This window comes from Natrix helvetica, assembly GCF_964273705.1.
Source record: "Natrix helvetica genome assembly, chromosome: 7".
NCBI classification, from domain to species: domain Eukaryota; kingdom Metazoa; phylum Chordata; class Lepidosauria; order Squamata; family Natricidae; genus Natrix; species Natrix helvetica.
In genome coordinates, this window is record NC_138558.1 from 42,307,340 (window position 1) to 42,327,715 (window position 20,376).

General features: G+C 39.4%; 1 protein-coding gene across 1 annotated transcript in view; it reads right to left on the minus strand.

Annotated features, from left to right (window-relative positions):
• The window catches only part of MTUS1 (microtubule associated scaffold protein 1), a 104,255-nt gene that overhangs the window by 37,500 nt on the left and 46,379 nt on the right, over positions 1–20,376 (minus strand). The window contains exons 5-7 of the mRNA XM_081959252.1: positions 20,214–20,345; positions 18,754–18,858; positions 17,114–17,164 (exon numbers count right to left, since the gene is read on the minus strand). Coding sequence (XP_081815378.1) covers positions 17,114–17,164; positions 18,754–18,858; positions 20,214–20,345 — 288 coding nt within the window. The remainder of the gene's footprint in view (positions 1–17,113; positions 17,165–18,753; positions 18,859–20,213; positions 20,346–20,376) is intronic.

Sequence of the window (20,376 nt, forward strand, 5' to 3'; positions counted from 1 at the left end):
TTAGGGCAGAGTTTCCCAACCTTTCCAGCTTTGCGGACTGGAGGTGGTGGGGGGAAGGGGGTGTTCTGCACAAGCAGCTGGCAAATATGTGCACACACCTCCACGCAAATGGAGCACGCATGCATACGCGTGTACACTGCTCACACAAATAGGAATGCGCACGTGGGTATGCTTGCCCACTGTTTCCACGGCCCAGTTGCAAAAAGCACACAGCCTGTTTGTGGGGGCCACGGCCCAGAGGTTGGGGAACCCCTGTTTTAGGGTAACCGAGACAGACATATTAGCACCCCTTGTTAACAACAGAGAACTGAAGGTATATGATAAATGCAAAAGTTGCTACTTTGCTTTGATAAGAGCTAAAATAAATTAAAATATACATAGCATTCCAGAAGTGAGGCCCCACAGGCCAATCACAATATGTAAAATGGCAGTTTGAACATTTATGCATTATTCAATGCAATTTATATAATGAACTGCACCCTGTATCTTCTCATTGTAAAATATTATACATTTGATAAGGTACTTTTTCCCCTCACCTTTCAAATGTTACATACATTATAACATCTAACCTATCTTTACACCCCTTCTTTCCAATGATTTAATTTCAGATTCTAGGACTGCAGGGATGGGTCTACATTTTACTTATTTCTATCTTCCTCCATTTATTTGTATCATAAGCTTTTGAAGACATGCCATGATCACTCCTCCTTTTTTTCCTGGCTAAGAAATCAGTTGTTGAAAATCTAACAGAAATCTACCGTGTTTCCCCGAAAATAAAGTGTCTTATTTTCTTTTGACCTCGAAATAAGCACTTGGCCTTATTTTGTGTGTGTGTGTGTGTGTCTTATTATTTCTGAGGTGCAGGAGGCGGCGAGTGTGGTCACCTCATGGCTGCTGCTGCATTGCAATATTTTGGGGGAGGTCTAATTTTCGGTGCATGCGCTCAAAAACCTGATTGGTCTTATTATCCGGGAAGGTATTATGTTCAGGGAAACAGGGTATGATCATGCTTGGTATATTGTTCCCTGTTTAAAAATACCCAAAATTATAGCCCCAAATAATTTGAAACATTCAATTCTACGAGCAACCAACAGTCAGTAAGCAGAAAGAAAATGACAAACAAAATTTTAGACTAAACCAGAGGAGGCACGGTTTTTAAACAACTGTAAACAGTCCTGAATCAATCCAACCTTCACACAACCCATATTCCCTGGGTTTTGTTTTGTTTTTTTGAAATCTTTAAACTGGACATAAATAGTAAGTATCCATTCAAATTGTCAAATATATGTCATCACTTTCGTACTCCATACAGGAACTATAGCATACGCATCTGTTTACTTGGGTTTTGACTGAAACATATAATTTGACCAGTCAACTTTTGCATAACTATTTTATTTATTTAAGAAAATTGCTATGGCTACCCAATTCACTCACAGAGACTTGAGGCAGCTTACAAAAATAAAACCTCAGTTCAAAACACAATTCTAATCCCCTGGCAATGACAATCAGACCTGCTTGATGGGCTCGATGCCACCCTGGGGTTCCCAGGCTCACTGGCAACATAACGTCCTCAGAGCCTTTGGAAAGAGTGTCAAGGGGGGGGGGCGATCTTATTTCCTCAGGGACGGTGTTTCACAGGGACGGAAAAAACATGGAGAAGGCCCTTCTTCTTGGTCCCAAATGAATTGTTAAGTTAGCAACATGTTAAGTGAATCTGGCTTCCCCATTGACTTTGCTTGTCAGGAGGTTAAAAAAGGGGGATCACATGACCCCGTGACACTGCAACAGTCATAAGTACGAACCCATTTTCAAGCACCCGAATTTTGATCACATGACCATAGGGTGCTGCGACCGTTGTGTGAAAAGGGTCATGTTCACATTTTTCAGCTGTTATAACTTCAATCATTAAATGAACTGTTGTAATATGAGGACTATCTGTGATTGCTAAATACCGAACTTTATAAAAATAGCTTGGTTTTAAAATAGCTTTATAAAAATAGCTTGGTTTTTCATCATATGGCATGAATTAGGCTATGTGATTTGAGTTCATTATTTGAGGAACAGTAAATTAAAAGTCTCTCATATCTGTGAATACATATAATAGAGATTTTTTAAAAATTCACTGGGAAACTTTATTTCTTTATTCTTAATTCCATCTGCTTTAGCAGATACATAGTACTTAAGAGGATTTATAGTTAACCAGATGGAATTGCAACTGAAGGAATTCAGTTAGTTGACTGCGTTCTGCCAAAATTCTCCATTTGAAAGAATACTTAAGCAAAATTCTGGCTATAATTCTTTGTGTTGTGTGTTTTTTTTTTAATTTAAAAAAACCAAATCATTACAAAATAGCACAGGAAAGGTGAAATCTGTTACAGTATCCCCAGTAAATATATACAGTATATAGTTCCCTCTCTTAGGGAGGACCATCTAACAGTTGTGGCAAGAAAAGTCGTAAAATGAGGCAAAATTCACTTAACAACTGTCTTGCTTAGTAACAGAAATTTTGGGCTCAATTGTGGTTCTAAGTCTAGAACAACCTGTACCTAAAATGTATCTATCTCCCTGATCACTTTATATATTCAGTATGTCCAGATATCCATACGGAGAGATTTAAAAGATGTTTCTTTTTCTTCAAAAATGAGAAATGCAACAGATAAGGGCATTTATATTGTTTAGAAATATTTTTATTGATATAAAAATCAACTAGCAAGAATTATAAATGGATTGAGGTTATTCTACTTGGGGATACCTGTTAGAAGGATGAGTGTTCTTTCTGCAGCACCCTAGAGGCAGCTTTTGTACGATGCCGAAGAACTGGACTAATTTTGTTTGCATGTAATTTTAGCAACAACTAAAATTTCCATGACCCAGCTACTGTATTTTATTTTTTTTATTTTTTAAACAAGGAGAAGCAAGGTGGGTGGGTTTTAAGCAGATCTGCCCACTCCTCCAACTGGCCATCTTGCAGATGAGTTAGAATTGTAATTTCTCAAAAGTCTGAAAATGTCTAGGAATTCTGCAAGAAACAATCCCAACATACTTAGAGATAATTAGATTGGAAAATGATAAACATAATTAATACTCAGAAGAAATTTTAGTGCTTTCTCGTGTTTCTGTTTCCATGTATTTTAAACAAGTGTCAATCAGCATAATACATTTGTTTGTTTTTTCTAATGCCATCTGGAACCTGAAGGCGCAATTATCAGATTACTTCCTGTTACATCACACTTTTGATACTTGTATGCCTGCCACATTTGTTTCTCCAATACAGTATAATAATAGAAGATAAAAGATAATACTGACTCACAGAATTATTCCAGAATTTCCAAGGATGCCACCCTTTAGAAGTGAGTGAAAGCCCCAAAAAACTCTGTTGCTTTGGCGAAAGGAATTCTGAGATTTGCAAACATTTCTGGAAGATATTTGGGAAGCTCAAAGCTGGCTTATTCTATTGAAGCCTGATGAAGAATATTCCAACAGAACTTTTTGTAGCCAGAGTCAAAGTATCCTGCTTATTTTAATCATACTGGCATTCAAGAAAGCAGCAAGGAAACTTCTGTAGTACTCAAAATGATAATTTCATTCATTCATTTATTTATTTAGAAAATGTACATGGCCGCTTACTCCCTTTCAGTGGTTGTAGGTCACTTACAAAAAATAAAAACCCAATTCACACAGATTAAAAACAATGCCTCCCCACCCCCTTTGCGACCACAAGCAGTCAACTAAGCCTGTTTAACTGAGCCACCAACTTTAGCTATAACCTGAGCATATCTTCCCCTGGCTTAATATAAATGCCACCCACATTTTAGCGAAACACAAAAATAATCATCTGTTTATATGCACATGACAACTGACTTTCATCAGTAATTTCAGCACACGACATCTGTTTTAAAATAGAGGTTACAAAGGTTGGAAAGCTGTCCGCCCCCCCCCCCCCGCAATGACCATCTAATCAGCATTAAAATTTTACCCCTTAATGCATTTCTTCCTCCTAGAAACTAAAATAAGCATTGTTTAAAAGTAGGTAACATCCAGCTCTATCTTCCTACAGTTATGAACAGTACAGCACAGCTGAATAATTAGCAACTATTCACAAAAATAGCATTTCTTTGTTTATCTCAACATTATAACCCTATCTTAAACATATTTTATTGTATATTATGAATTTATTATATGATTCTCTCTTTTATTAGTTTTATTGTTTTTATATGAGGTTTTAATATTCTTGTAAGCCGCCTTGAGTCACCATGTGCAAATATAGGCGACAATATAAATTTCATAAATAAACACACAAAGTCTAAATTGGGGGGGGGGAACGGTAGCTGCAGTGATAATCTTAGAGCCCTCCAGCAACTTACATGGGGGTAAGTAGGTGTTACAGATATTAAGCACTAACAAACAAATGTCTAAGAAGGAAATTTGGTATTAAATTGAAGAGTGATTCATTTGACACGCTTGCCCCTTTTCCCCAAGTTGGCTAATTTGTCGAGATGGAAATATAGCTGCAAATATTTGGGGCTCTCTGTAAGTGCCAGTCTTCTAAACTCAGAATAGCTTTCAACCATAACACTAAAACATCTCAGGTGACATGCCAGGAGCAAGGCTTTAAAAGGATATTGGACAGGGTTTAGATTGCAACCCTATACTTAAATGAAGACATGTACTGAATTAATACTGTTGAACGGATAGAACTGTACCATGAAAGGTATGGATAGCTGCAAACCTCTTAACGATGGGAAAGAAGCCACATCGTCAGCCTTACCTACAAGATGGCTACTGCCACAGAGCATTCTCCACAGTTACCGCAGGCACAAAGGGGCTTTCATTTTTATTTATTTAAAACATTTGTATAGCTATCCATCTAAACTCTGAGCTATTCCCAGTCAAGAATTAAAACGGCATAAAGACTATTAAAATCATAAACATTAAAAACAAATTTCTTTGAGCAACAGAAGTTGACCATCCTGACTGAAGTACAGAAGATTGAGAGCTTGATGGGACTTTGTAAATAGACAGGTGCACCATCAGCAAAGAAAGACCACTTATTTAGCCTGGAGGGAAGAGAAGCGGAACATGAGCTGGCCTTGATTCTTTCAATCTGAATTTCTTTCCGCCTTCCTTTAGGGAAAATTGCAAATGCAATCTCCAACTTGACAGTTTTTTTAAAAAATACAAAAATACAAATACAATGTAAGTCCTCGACTTATAATCTTTTGTTCAGGAATCGTTCAAAATTATAATGGCACTGAAAAAATGACATGGCCATTTTTTCACACTTACAACCATTGCAGCATCCCCGTGAACATGTGATAAAAATTTGTACGCTTGGCAGCTTCATAATTATGACCGTTGCAGCATCCTGAGGTCATGTGATCACCTTTTGTGACCTTCTGACAAGCAAAGTCAACGGGGAAGCCAGATTCACGCTACTAACTTAACAAGTACAGTGATTCATTTAACAACTGTGACAAAAGTTGAAGACTACCTGTACATAAATTTGTTTATGCAGAGAGGATAGAAATTAACACAAAGAAAGATGGGTGAGTGGGATGCTGAAATGGGGGCCCAATTATTGTCTGTTACTTCAGAACACTCTGTGGTATTAATCCAGTCTTGTATCACTTATATAACAATTGACAGTTGTTTGTTGATCACACTGATTGCCCACTTTTTCTTCAGGTGCTTAAAAACAGTTTACAGAAAGACGTCCCTTCGCTTTTACCTTCAGAAAAATAAATCTGTGAAGTAATTGACCCAAAATCACTTGGTGAATCTCTGGGACTGAGATTGAACTTCAACTTGATTCCAACAACCTAACCAATATACTATATTGACTCTTGATATCACTCAGAAGGAGGGTACAAAACATGCTAGTATTAAATATAGAAGGTAAGCAAATCCATATCCTGGAGCTATGTCAAGTTATTTAAAGGCAAGTTATTTCTAACTGTGTAGGAGGTTTTCACCTTGGATCAGCAACTGTGACCAAATGTTTCCATAAAAACAAACTGCCCTTCTATCACAGGAAAGATACCCACTTGTGATTATTCAGTTCAGCCTTGCAACTGGCATGTCAGTTTCACCAAACTATGAATATTTCAAACCGAAACTGTTTTGAATTAAAACCAGCTGTTCTGATCTTAAAGTGCTCTGATTTAGAAATAGTTTTTTTTTTTTTTTTACAGCCAACTCGCTCACAGCTAAATGGCCCCACTAAGAGTTTGCAACATTTCTGGTAACATCAGAATAGTAGATATATCTAGAAATGGTGAAACCACCAATTTCAACCTAAAGGACATGTTTCAGTTTTTGGACTATGCATCACACAATGACAATACACTCATACTTAAAGACTAGCTATGTTCATTCCTAATCAGTTTGTAAAATGCAAAACTGGGGATATTAATATTTATTCATCTAAAAATCAGAATAGAAACTAGCTCAAAAATCATAAAAATATATCTTAAGTTAATTAAAAAAAGATCTCATTAATTATTTTCTAATGGAGACTTCATACAGATACACAGCTTTAAAGTAATTCTAGTTACATTTTAGAACTTCCCTAGTTCTATCTTTAGTTAGCCTGGTACCCTAAATAAGCTTGTGTACAAACCACAGACCTACTCTAGATTTAGAACAGCAAACATGAAGTGGAATTTAGTACCCAAATTCTTGAAAGACCTCCACTGTATAGCAAATTAGTTGTAATTGTATTTTGGTATCAAAAAATGGTATCAGAAGATGACAGGTAAACTGGTACAGATAGCCCTCAACTTGCAACCATTTCTTTAGTGACCATTCGAAGTTACAACAGCACTGAAAAAAGTAACTTATGACCATTTTTCACACTTAAAGACTGTTGCAGCATCTCAATGGTTACATAATCAAATTTGGATGCTTGGCAATAAGCAATTGGCTCATATTTATGACAGCTACGGTGTCTCATGGTTTCCTTTTGCAACCTTCTGACAAGTAAAATCAATGGAGAAGCCAGGTTCAAACAACCCTATTACTAACTTAACAACTGCAGTGATTCACTTAAGAACTGTAGCAAGAAAGGTTGAAAAATGGGGCAACATTCATTTAACAACCATCTTGCTTATCAATGGAAACTTTTTTTGCTTAATTGCGTTTGTAAGTCAAGGAGTAAGCTGTAATGATAATTTTGATTGAAAGTAATAATTTTATGCAACACTCCATAGCAATATGTAATTCGACTAAACCAGTATTTTTCAAACATGACAACTTTTAAGATATGTGGATTTCAGCTCCCAGATTAACCTGGGAGTTGGTGAATTCTGGGACTTGAAGTCCACATATCTTAAAGTTAACAAGTCTTAAAAACATCGCATAAAGCCTTTTTAAAATTTCCAACCTGATTATATTTCCTCAGAAAAATAAGTGGACCAGAGGAGCCACCAACAGTGAGTCTTGTGAGACCATTCTGGGAGGAGTTTGATTCTGTTGCCCCCGAGGATTTGGATAGGTTGCGTGGACGGCTGCGACCGACCACAAGTTTAATGGACCCGTGTCCCTCCTGGTTGGTACTGGCATCCTGGGAAGTGACACGAGGCTGGCTACTGGGCTTGGTGAACGCCTCGTTGAGCGAGGGGTCCTTGCCTGCCGCCTTGAAAGAGGCGGTGGTGAGGCCCTTACTCAAGAGGCCTTCCCTTGACCCGATGGAGCTAGCTAATTATCGTCCAGTCTCCAACCTTCCCTTTTTGGCGAAGGTTGTAGAGAATGTGGTGGCACAGCAGTTTCCACGACACCTTGAGGAATCTGAATATCTAGACACACGCCAGTCCGGCTTCCGGCCCAGACACAGCACGGAGACGGCCTTGGTCGCGTTGGTCGATGATCTCTGGAGGGCCAGAGATAGGGGTTGTTCCTCTATCCTGGTCCTATTAGATCTCTCGGCGGCTTTTGATACCATCGACCATGGTATCCTATTGCGCCGGCTGGGGGGGATGGGAGTTGGAGGCACCGTTCTGCGGTGGTTCGGCTCCTACCTCTCTGACCGGACGCAATGTGTGTTGGCAGGGGGGGCAGAGGTCGACCTTGAGGTCACTCACTTGTGGGGTGCCTCAGGGGTCGGTCCTCTCGCCCCTCCTGTTCAATGCATATGTGAAGCCGCTGGGGGAGATCATCCGTGGTTTTGGGGTGGAGTATCATCTGTACGCTGATGATACGCATCTGTACATTTCCACCCCAGACCACCCCAACGAGGCTGTTGAGGTGATGACCCGGTGTTTGGAAGCCGTCAAGGTCTGGATGGGGGACAACAGACTCAAGCTCAACCCCTCCAAGACCGAGTGGCTGTGGCTACCGGCACCCCGGTTCAGTCAGTTGATTCCATCACTGACCATAGGGGGCAAGCAATTGCCCCCTGTGGAGCGGGCGCGCAATTTGGGCGTCCTCCTAGATGCCCGGCTGTCAATGGATGACCATGTGGCAGCCGTGGCAAGGGGGGCGTTCCACCAGGTTCGCCTGGTGCGCCAATTGTGCCCCCTACTGGACGGTCACTCATGCACTGGTGACGTCTCGGCTGGACTACTGCAATGCCCTCTACATGGGGCTTCCCTTGGGACGTGCTCGAAGACTGCAGCTAGTCCAGAACGCAGCCGCGCGGGCTATTATGGGGAGTACTAGGTACTCCCATGTAACACCGCTCCTGCGCGAGCTGCACTGGCTGCCTGTGGTCTTTCGAGTGCGTTTCAAGGTATTAATTACCATCTTTAAAGCGCTCCATGACTCAGGACCTAGGTACTTGCGGGATCGCATCCTACCACACACTTCCCTGCGACCGATTCGCTCTCACAGGGAAGGACTCCTCCGGGTGCCGTCCACTAAGCAATGCCAACGGGCGGCACCTAGGAGTAGAGCCTTCTCTGTGATGGGCCCAACCCTCTGGAATGACCTCCCCCCCGATATCAGAACCACCACCGACTTCCGCTCCTTTCGACAAAAACTGAAGACTCACCTGTTCCGTTTAGCTGGCCTGGCCCATTTATAGTTTTATTCTACCTCCTGGCAGATATTTTAATTGGGTATTTTTAGGGTATTTAAATATTGCTTTTAACTACTTTACTGCAGATATGTACAGTTTCTTATTGCCTCCTCTTTGTGTTTGTATTTTCTATTTATTGATGTGTTTTTATTTGACTGTACACCGCCCCGAGTCCCTTTGGGGAGAGGGGGCGGTATAAAAATCTAAATAAAAGTAAAGTAAGTAAAAGTAAAGTAAAGAAGCCCAGCTGATGGAACACGTTTAACCTCATTAGAAGTTTCGTACTTGCTGCTTCTATTCTATAATTATTTCCTGTTCAGTGAGGTAGCACCACTGTCAATAACATCAATAACTAGATAGCACAGATTACTATTGCCACATTCCTTCCTCTCCTGCTAGAGGGAATGTCACTTCAAAAGCACTATTTAGGCAGAAAAAGTAAAGGTACACATTATTGATCAATTATGCTTTGATGACTTATAACCATCTCTGATTCATTTCAATGGGCAACATCTCGGTATTAAACATGACTGTTAACTGTAATTCAGCATCTTAAAACCAAACTCATAATGCAGCTTCATGAGTATTTATGCCATGATGGAATCAGTGCCAGAGCAGGGATTTATTTTCATACAAGCCAGTAACAAATATTTAAACAAGAGTTGCAAAGAATAGTTATGCTCAGATTCTCATTCTCTCTCTCTCTCCCTCCCCTCCCCCCTCTCCCTCCCTCCTCTCCCTCTCTTCATAAATCCATTAATGAATCTAGGTTTAGTAGGTGCCAATTCCTTAGGCAACAGCTCTTACCAGCCAAATATTTTACTTGCAAAGAAGGCAAAAGAGAATACTTGCATCTACCTAGTTAACAAACAGTAATATGGCCAATGAGGTGAATAATCTATGTTTTGTAAACTCTCCATACCATGCTAAACTCTGTTTAGTCTGCATATTAAAGACATACGTATTCACAGTCAGTGCAATATACTGTCCTCTATGGATTCATTTCTAGGGACCATAGATAAGCCTATTTTGTTAAAAAAATGTTACAAGCACATTTTGAAAATTCATTTTGGATTCAGAAACACATTCAAGTCATATCATAAGAGAACAAACAATAGTCAATGTTCATATGATTATAAGCATAGCAGCCTGCAGTTATTTAAATCAAGCTACTGAGATAATTGCAAATTGCATACAGTATACATTTTTACATCTGTATTCTGTTTTTTTTCGTATTCTTTCCAGCACTTACTATTGAGAGACTATTAAGCAGAAAGTGTCCAAAGCTACCTAAATAACAAATTTTAGTGTTTCACATATAGTCCGTGATTGATTAGACAATTTATTTCCTAGCAAGCAGTCAAAACTATAACAATTAAGCTTTATTGTGTGCTTAGACTGGCTATTGTGCTAAGCTACTGAAGGGGAATACAAATAGCTCTTTTCTGCATGTGCGTGAACACAGAGAGAAGATTAGAATAGCCATGAGCACTGCTGTGCTAACCTGAATATGAAAAATACTCAAAATGCTCTGATGTTAGAAGAGATTACTTTACTAGCTGCCACAGCCAGGCTGAAAAGGAATTTCCCGCAGAATGTGGGGACAGAAATGAGAAGCACAGCCAGAATTTCATGCTTGAGAATAGACATGGATAAAACAATAATAAAAGGCTTTCAATAATCTATAAAATTTGCTGTAGACTATTTTAAAATCTGTATGCCAAAATTCCACTTTTTTCTTTCTAATCAAATGAAGAAAAATGTTGAACAAAATGTCCATTTTAGAAAAATAAAGTCCATTCTCATTAATTGCAACTGCGAAATTTGTATTGCATAGTAATGTGCCCTAGAATTGAGATTCCTAATACAGAATAATTTCTTCTCCAAATTCATGCATAGACTTTCAGAATTCCATGTAACATCATGCTAAAGATATTAAGAAGATGTAGAATTGAAATTCAAAACTCTTTTAACACCTATAGATATCTGTTAAGGGACCATGACCACTTCAGGTCATTGATGTACAAAAATTCAACTTAAAATAATGTTTTTTAAAATATTCTAAACAGATTACACATATGTCATGCTTAACACACAACCCCTACAGGTAACCACATATACACAGACACACACATTACATTCAGCTACTGAAAAATGGATTGCTGGATTTTTAAAGAATATTTCTCACAAATATTGTGAGAAAGAAATGCACACTGAACAATTCATAGTTGCTATTAACAGCCATCGAAGTCAACAAGATGTCCCCCAGGCATACAGGAAAATATACTAACCTGCATGAATAATAACTGTGCTTCTCCTATATCCAGAGGGAAGCCGAAGATTTCGGAGTAATCCTTTTGCAGTTAGTCGAACATGCATGTTGGATAAGGAGAATTTTGGGGACCATAACATGTCTTTAGAGGAATTGGAAGAAAAACAACCAGGAAACATTCTCCATATACTGTCACATACTATTTTTGTAACTCAGCTTTGAAGGCATGGAGTAGCTGGCCAGATAAACAAACCTTCCTTTCTCCACTGAGATGCCACAAACAGGTGAAAAATTAAAAGAATCCAGGAAGGAAAATATTATATCCACAACCTAAAGCCTGCTCCCAGCTTCGTTGCCTACCAGCAAAAACAAACCTCACCCTGAGAATAAAACTGCTCTGTGATTTAGAAGCAGCTCTGAATTACATCACACTGCTCAGGTTTAATCAAATGTGTTGTACAGTGGCAACAGAAAGCGGGAGGAGGAGAAAGAAGTGGGTGGTCCCCCAAGCTGAATACATCAACCAGTAATGTCACAGACCATGTCATTCAGTTTTCAGGACCGCTAGAGGAGAAGATTTAACGTTCCACAAGATGGATTAAAACCATTCCTTATATTAACAGTTTTTAGTAAATCAAATTCTATATTCATTATCTTGAAAGCTATTTGACCCAGCAAGAATAGACAGCAACCTTTTGGCTCTTTTTGATCAAACACAAGTAGATGTGTTGTTTGTGATTGTATCAATATTCTTTGTTTGATTTTAAAACTTCTAAACAGAGTTCTTTGCCTATAGGGCTAGGCTAATTTTGCGTATTTGTTTTAATTTAGTGCTACTATTATTAAGTAAGCAGTAATCTTAATGTAGGATAAATGATTTAGGTAAATGTAAAGGTTCCCCTCGAACATATGTGCTAGTTGTTCCCAACTCTAGGGGGCGGTGCTCATCTCCGTTTCAAATCCAAAGAGCCAGTGCTGTTCGAAGATGTCTTCATGGTCATGTGACCGGCATGACTAAATGCCAAAGGCCACGGGATGCTGTTACCTTCCCACCAAAGGTGGTCCCTATTTCTCTACTTGCATTTTTTATGTGCTTTCGCACAGCTAGGTTGGTAGAAGCTGGGACAAGTAACGGGAGCACACTCCGTTACACAGCACTAGGGATTCAAACCACTGAACTGCCAATCTTTCTGATCAACAAGTTCAGCGCCTTAGCTACAACTTGTCACTTTAAATTGCCAGGTACATTTCAGAAGGGGGGGGGGGGAAACCACTAAGCCAATTTTGTATGCCAGGCAGGACCTACAAATTTTTGATTCACTGATTCTAATTTTCCAGATGGGAAAAGTTGTAACATGTTTCAAAAATGCTGAATTGGTTACGAAAAAGCAGCAAAGTAGTACAAGAAGATGCCCGAAATATAAAAAAATGGACTGAATTAATTTCAAGTTATGCACAAACATAGGCTTCATTTAACACTGGTATTCTCTCTCTCTCTCTCTCTCTCTCTCTCTCTCTCTCCCTCCCTCCCTCCCTCCCTCCCTCCCTCCCTCCCTCCCTCCCTCCCTGTATATATACTGTATATCTCCAGCCATTTGACCCTTATCTCAAATCCATAAAACAACTGATCAGAAGTGCAACCCTGCTGTTACTTGCTATTACGTGCTACATAACAAGTACATCAGCAGCGAATTTTTTAAAAAATAGCCTAAAATCTGGCAAGGCTTTAATAAGATCTATGATGTAAGAGGTGGGAAATTCTTCAAGCATATTCAGGAAAACATTCATGCCAACAGCCATAGGGCTGTTTTAATTAGTTCTTCATTCCTGCAGAAATAGATCAATCTAAATGGCACCAGCCAAAAGCTGAAGCAACAGCAACCTATTCATAACATGAGGATTATGTAGAATACCTTGTTCAACTCAAGAGAATATAAAATATTGCCTATATTGGGCTGTATGTTGAGGCTATATACTAATTAGTAGAATTATGTAACATAATTACATAACTACTGTAACGCTCTCTACATGGGGCTTCCCTTGAAATGCACTCGGAGACTGCAGTTGGTCCAGAATGCGGCCGCGCGGGTGATTATGGGGAGTACTAAGTACTCCCATGTGACACCTCTCCTGCGCGAGCTGCACTGGCTTCCTGTGGTCTATCGGGTGCGTTTCAAGGTCTTGATTACGATCTTTAAAGCGCTCCATGGCTCAGGACCTAGTTACCTGCGGGATCGTATTCTGCCCCATACATCCCTATGACCCATCCGCTCGCACAGAGAGGGACTTCTCCAGGTGCCGTCCACCAGACAGTGCCATGGGGCGGCGCCTAGGAGCAGAGCCTTCTCTGTGGCGGGCCCAGCCCTGTGGAATGACCTCCCCCCGGATATTAGGATCACTACTGACCTCCGCTCCTTCCGTGTAAAGCTCAAGACCCACCTATTCCAAATAGCCGGCCTGGCTCAATCATAACTTAATAACGCTCCTGATGGGTTTTTTAATAATTTTATTTAATGGGATTTTAAATTGTGTTTTTTAATTGTCTTTCACTTATGAGTCTACCTCCTCCATGCACATGTATATGTCTTTGTTCTTTATGTATGTATGTGTGTCTTTATCTGTATTTTATCTGTTTTGATTGTACGCCGCCCCGAGTCCTTCGGGAGAGGGTTGCGGCTAATCAAATAAAATTATTATTATTATTATTATTATTATTATTATTATTATTATTATTATTATTATTATTATTATTATTATTATTATTATTATTATTATTATTATGTTCAAAAGCATATTGGTGCAAATGAATCAATCTGCTTCTTGAAGCAGTAAGAAAACCACCTTGATTGTAATGGCTTTCTCAGATTGGGTTTACTCATGTCCATATGTACAGCTACTTCACATTGTTGGTGGCTGGCAACAGATTCAGGCAGTGGGGAGGTTGGGGAGGAACATGGGCCAGTCCTAGAGTCTGGGGAAGGCTCTGATGAGGGTTCTGTGTTGGAGGCAGAGAAGGGGCCAGAGCCATATGCCAGTTATCAGCTGCCTTCAGAGTCAGACATCAGTGAGGCAGATGAACAGCTGGAGCCTGTTCCCAATGTGCGCATGCGCAGAATTGCCAGACAAAGGGAACAACTACAGAACAGGGGTTGGCTTAGGAGTAAGGCCAGATGATGAATGGTCCCTCCCAGTGAAAATAAAAGAGGAGTGAAAGAGGAGTGGAGTTTGCAGGAGACAATTGCCGTATTTTTCGGAGTATAAGACACACTGGAGTATAAGACGCACCAAGGTTTTGAAGAGGCATTTTTTTTAAAAAAAGTAGGTAGGTAGGTAGGTAGAGGGATAGAAAGAGAAAGAAATAACAGTAGGTAGGTAGGCAGAGAGAGAGAGAGTAGTTAGGTAGATAGATAGATAAAGGGATAGAGAGAGAGAGAGAAATAGAGAGAGAAATACAGTAGGGAAGAGTGAGTGTGTAGATAGGTAGGTAGAGGGAGGGAGAGAGAGAGAAATAGATAGAGAGATAGAGAAATACAGTAGGTAGGGAGAGAGAGAGTGTGTGCAGGTAGGTAGGTAGGTAGGTAGGTAGGTAGGTAGGTAGGTAGGTAGGTAATGGGATAGAGAGAGAGAGAAATAGAGAGAAAGAGAAATATAGTAGATAGGCAGGTGTTTCTGCTGGCACAGCACTTGATCAATGTAATTCTCATCAATCAGTTAAAAGAGCTTTCCAAAAGGAAAAAAAAGTTTTTGCACTCTGCAAACCTCCAGTTTCTCACAGAAAGTCCAGTAATGGTACATATCACTTTAATCACTATTTGTTCACGAAATCACAACTGATTTATTTAATTGCACCAAACTCTAAATAAAACAGGAAAGGAAAATCCTAAACTCTGGTGTAGACCCATTACTTCTCAACTTTGGCAACTTCAAGGTGCATGGACTTTTAATTCCCAAAATTCCCCAGGCAGCATGACGTTCACCCATCTTAAACTTGCCAAGACTGAAAAAAGCTGATCTATAGATAGATCCATTCCATTCCTCTTTTACTGGTTCCTACTTACTTATGAGCAATCATAATTCAAAATCCCCATTCCCATCTCACCCTAGTCACCTAGTGCAAGGGTGTCTCCTGCACTACCCTGGAAGTCAAAACAGGGCATGGGGGGCCCTGATGCCCCCTGCACTCCATTTTGGGCCTGGAAGGCCTCCTGCACCACCCTGGAAGGCAAAACGGGATACATGGGGGAACTCCAGGGAGTGGCAGGCCAGAGGTGAGATTAGCCGGTTCTGTGAATTGGGCAAAAAGTTAACCGGTTTGCCTGAACTGGTGCGAACCAGCTGAATATCTCTCCTCTGCCTTATTTGAGTAATTGAGATAGCCCAATAAAACATTAACGTAAATAATATATGTAACTTTACCACACTTCTATGTTTCGAGTAGTTTGCCTTCTTGTGATTTTTACATGAAGCCTTATACAATAGTTGAAAATCTGGGTCATGCTGGCTTTACTATTAATATTTAAAATATATTTAAAACATCAAATCAAATAAGAATTACGTTCTATCTCCAGAAAACAACTAGAAATGCAGATAATAAACAGCAGGATAATTCCAACAGGAGCTGTTTAGTCTATCTGATAATATTTTCTTGAGCACTCAGCCCCCACCCCTCCGTAAGCCAGTGAAATACTTATATAACTGGTTCTAAATTGTGGAGGACATTAATTCTAGTCTGATGTAACAGCTTTCCCATAGCAGTTCTGAAGGGCCAATCTCCAAAAGCCCCATTATGAGTTGAAAATGTGCCCCTGTAGACATGCAGCCACTAAACCACAGATCATGTCCTGTTATATTGTACCCTCTCCCCACTCTTTCCTTCCAATCAAACTGGCAGCAGTCGCAGCAACAAACACTGCCCATTCTGTGTCAGGGAGGCACGATCAGGTACAGAGAAGCTTCCGCCCCCTCCCCTTCCTTCTCCTAACAAGCACCTGAGACTGTTTGGCTTCACCACCTCCCCCAAATCCCCCCAGACCCTGCAATCAATTGTACCATGGCTTCTGGCTGCCAGCATTGGCAGTTAGCTGATTGGCTGGAGGCTAACTGTCCCAGGTGGTCAAAGGCTCAGGACAAAAGCTGTTTCAGCGACTGGGCCATGCCAAAGGGTGTGGGACAGAGGGGCTGTGGACCATTGGCCAGGGTGAATAGCTAGGGGCGGGCTGGCCAAGGAGAAAAGCTAGAGGTTAAAGCATGGAGGTGGGACCCTGGCAGAGAAGCAGGCACAGCCAAGGGTAGGACCCTAAAAGTCCCATTCAGCACTGCTCTATTAGAAAACCACAGAATCAACAACATATTTATTATATCAGGACAAAATTAAATGTGATGATGATATCTTTAAATGTAAGCATGAACTAATCATATATGAAGCTGCTGAGATCAATGGGAACAAGAAGGATGCTGGATAGTTATTTTGTTATTTCCCATGCGTGGAGCTGGGTTGGGAGTGGCCTGCATGTGACCCACAGGCCACCAGTTTGATACCCCTGGTATAGACTTCAAACTTCTCTATGACTGATCCAAATGGGCCAAGTAATGCATAAACATTTGATCAAGACGTGGAAAGGGGATATGCAGCTTCAAACTCTAAATGTGAGACCTGTGCATTTAAGCATCAAATTATTAGACCCACAAAGCATTCACCATCGTAGGTTATGTACTTACATAAATGTAACTTTTCCAAAACACCTATATTGTACATTTCAGGGCAGGAATATTTTGTGATGGCATAAAACATTTAGGAATGAATGAAAGGGAAAGATTAAACTACTCACCAGAGCTGAATGCTGACAATAAATGCCTGGATCCATTTTGTGCTGAAGGTCCTGAAAAAGATAAAAGTTCTAATTTGGCATGTAACTCACCAGCAAAATGAACACATTATAAGAGGTTTCCATAGATCATATTAGATTTTACCTGCAAAAACATTTAAATATGTTATCTTGAAATCAATATATTTGTCTCAGTACCAGCTACTGAATATTAACACTAGGAGATCAAAAGGATAAGGTTTTATTTAACTTATTAAAAGTTCTGCTTTTAATAAAGGACAGGTACCACTTCTGGAATATTTGTGAAAAGATAATCAGGAAGGATTTGGGTGCTTTTCCACTCAAAGCCTGCTACTCCATATTGAGACTTTCTGAATTCATTGATTGTTGTGGCTTATGACCTATCACTAAAGTCATACTTACATGGAATTAATCTTTTGTTCTCCCAAGCAGTCTCCCCTTTTTAATAAAAGTGGAAAGAAATTTTTGGGAGGACAAAAAATACACCTTTTCTGATCTTTAGGGCAGGATTTTTCAAAGTTGGTTCTGTTAATCCTGTGCTCTATGAAAAAATGCAATTCCATCAAGAGACCCAGTAAGATGAATAAGGCCGACAATTTTCTATAACTCACGTTTTGTCTCTTAATTAGGTCTTCTGAGGAGATTTGGGAATACCTTTGTCTCTCATCTGAAAAAATTTGAAATCCTCTGATCTGGAAATTTGGTTTTGTTTAAAATTAAATTTTCCGTAAAAATCTTTCATATATGTAAGATTGTATTGTCATCTTCTTATTTTCAAGATCCAAAGTGTTACTGTGTTCTGCAATTTGTATTTTTAGGCAAAAAGATCTAAAAATCTGTCTTTCCTAAGGGTAGCCTAAATAGAGAACACTTCGCTGGAAGGGTTAGGAATTCCCCAGATATGCGATTTAATCTAATTGTAGCAGCCTATCATTAATTATTGATTCTTGGAAAGCCCGTAGGAAATGAAGTCTGCCAGTAAGATTTAATTTATTCCCTACTTTCATTTGAGATAAGGAATGTGTGGAACAATCTCAAATATCGTCACATGATCTTTCAGAAATGAATATGCAATTATAGCTGAGACCAGGGTTTCCAAGTTGGTAGAATTGCTAGATTTACTAGTTGTCTTTCCTTCAATAGAATGTATATTGTTTGTAAACTGCCCAGAGTCACTTAGTAAATTGGACAGTGTAGAAATTTCATAAATTAATACATAAAAATAAATAAAATGTAGTTCTCTCACTTTCCATTTTTCTCTAACAACCTGCCTGTGAAATAGGTTGGACTGGCTGACTCTAAATTATTCAATAAATGTCTATGACTAAAGGCGGACTTCATTCAAGATTCTCCAATGCTAGTCTAGTATCTTAATGGATTTTGCAACTGATTTACTCACTAAACGACAATTTTGCCCAGACCCCGAAAAAAAATTGTAGAAATCTTTCTGTATAGAGTAAAATATTCAAAATTTAGTTTAATCACATTTGCTCAACTAAGATCTTATAAACTGAGCAAATGCCACCCCAATTAATTAATAGTGACAGAAAAGGAGGCACAAAATACGTAGATTTTCATCTTAATTATATCAATTCAACACAAGAATAAAACGATCATTTTACCTAATTGTTGATTCCCTCTTGGATCATTTGTTTTTTTCCCTGGAAGAATAGGTCCAGAAGACTTGGGAACACATTGGTTCACTAAGGCTAATTTACCTTTTGCTCCTTAAGAAAAAAAAATCCATAAAATAATTATGTTAGGATACAGTACGTAAATTATCAAGTATACCTCAAAACAATGAGCAAATATCAGCTCCTTTTTAAAGTTAGCAGAAGCATGCTACATATTCAGCTTTCAAAGTGGCTATGCTAGCTGGGAGTGATTGGTTCACACCTGGAAGGCCCCAGATTGATGAAGGATTTTCAATTCTTTCTAAGGAAAACCCAGAAGCTGCTCTGCAGTTTCTGCTCCTTTTTCATCCCACATATGTAAAATTGCTCTTTCGAAATCAATGATGGAAGATGAACATAGGATAATTCCCACTGAATGATTCTATCATGCACTGGGTCCACTAAGAACAAACTTCCCCAATCTGTTATCTTCCAAATGGTTATCCAAGCTGTATTCTTCAAATCCTATGACTGCAGAATGAAGGTTGGGAAAAGATCCAAATTAGCAGCAGATCCTTCTCAGGACACTCCAACCTCCTAGCACGGGGGTGTCCAAACTGGCAACTTTAAGACTTGTGGCTCTGCTGGCTGGGGAATTCTAGGAGTTGAAGTCCACAAGTCTTAAAGTTGCCAAGTTTGGACACCCCTGTCCTAGCAGAAAGCAAGCCAACGCCCCTTGTTTAAATAGAAACACTGGATGCAGTATCTGATCTTCCCTTTTACTGTTGATTTCTGCATCAAGATCTGGAGAAATTGTGGCTTCTGTAGCTCTATTCTCCTGCTCAATCTATGTAGACAAAATAACAGCCAACTGTCATCCAAACAGGCCCAAGTCTCCTTTTTTATATTGATAAATTTGTAGCTAAACATATTTATATTTAAGCAATTCTGTTTTTCAAGGTTCCAATCTACATAAAGCAGTCAAGTTAATCAGCTACCATGGTGACAGTATCTGTAATAGATAATTAACCAAGGAGATAAAGAAAAGGCAAGGCATTTCATACAATTTCCAAAAAACAAAACAAAAAAGCTCTCAAATAGGCAATTACCTTCAAGGAGCTTTATTAGTTGATCTCAAACTGTTGTCAGGTTATCAAGATAACCAATGCCTGGACAAGAAAAATAATTACAATCCTCTTTTTGGTTTAAGGATTGTAAGGCCTTTCTGCCTACTAAAGCAATTTAATGGTGTTATTTCCAACTTAAAAAAAGATAAGCACTATGACTGCAAACTTAAGTGTTTTCAATCAATATCAGCTTTTTAATAGAAACTCTTTCTTATCAGGATTGTGGATATGAAAACAACAGGAATCAACAATCTTCTGCCATCTTCCCAGTATGTTTCTCACTAAAATGGCAATTACCATCAGCCAATCACTGCCTCATATATCCTTGCTGAGATCAAATACCTTTCGGTGTACTTTTCAGTGAAAGGAGTCGTGGCCTGGGCACCGGCTTTAGAGAGATGGGTCCGGCAGTACCATTCTGACATGCAGATTTGGGAGCCCATTCTCCATTCTTGATAATAGTAGCACTTGTAGCTATTGGGGGGAAAAAACATAAACTGTAAGT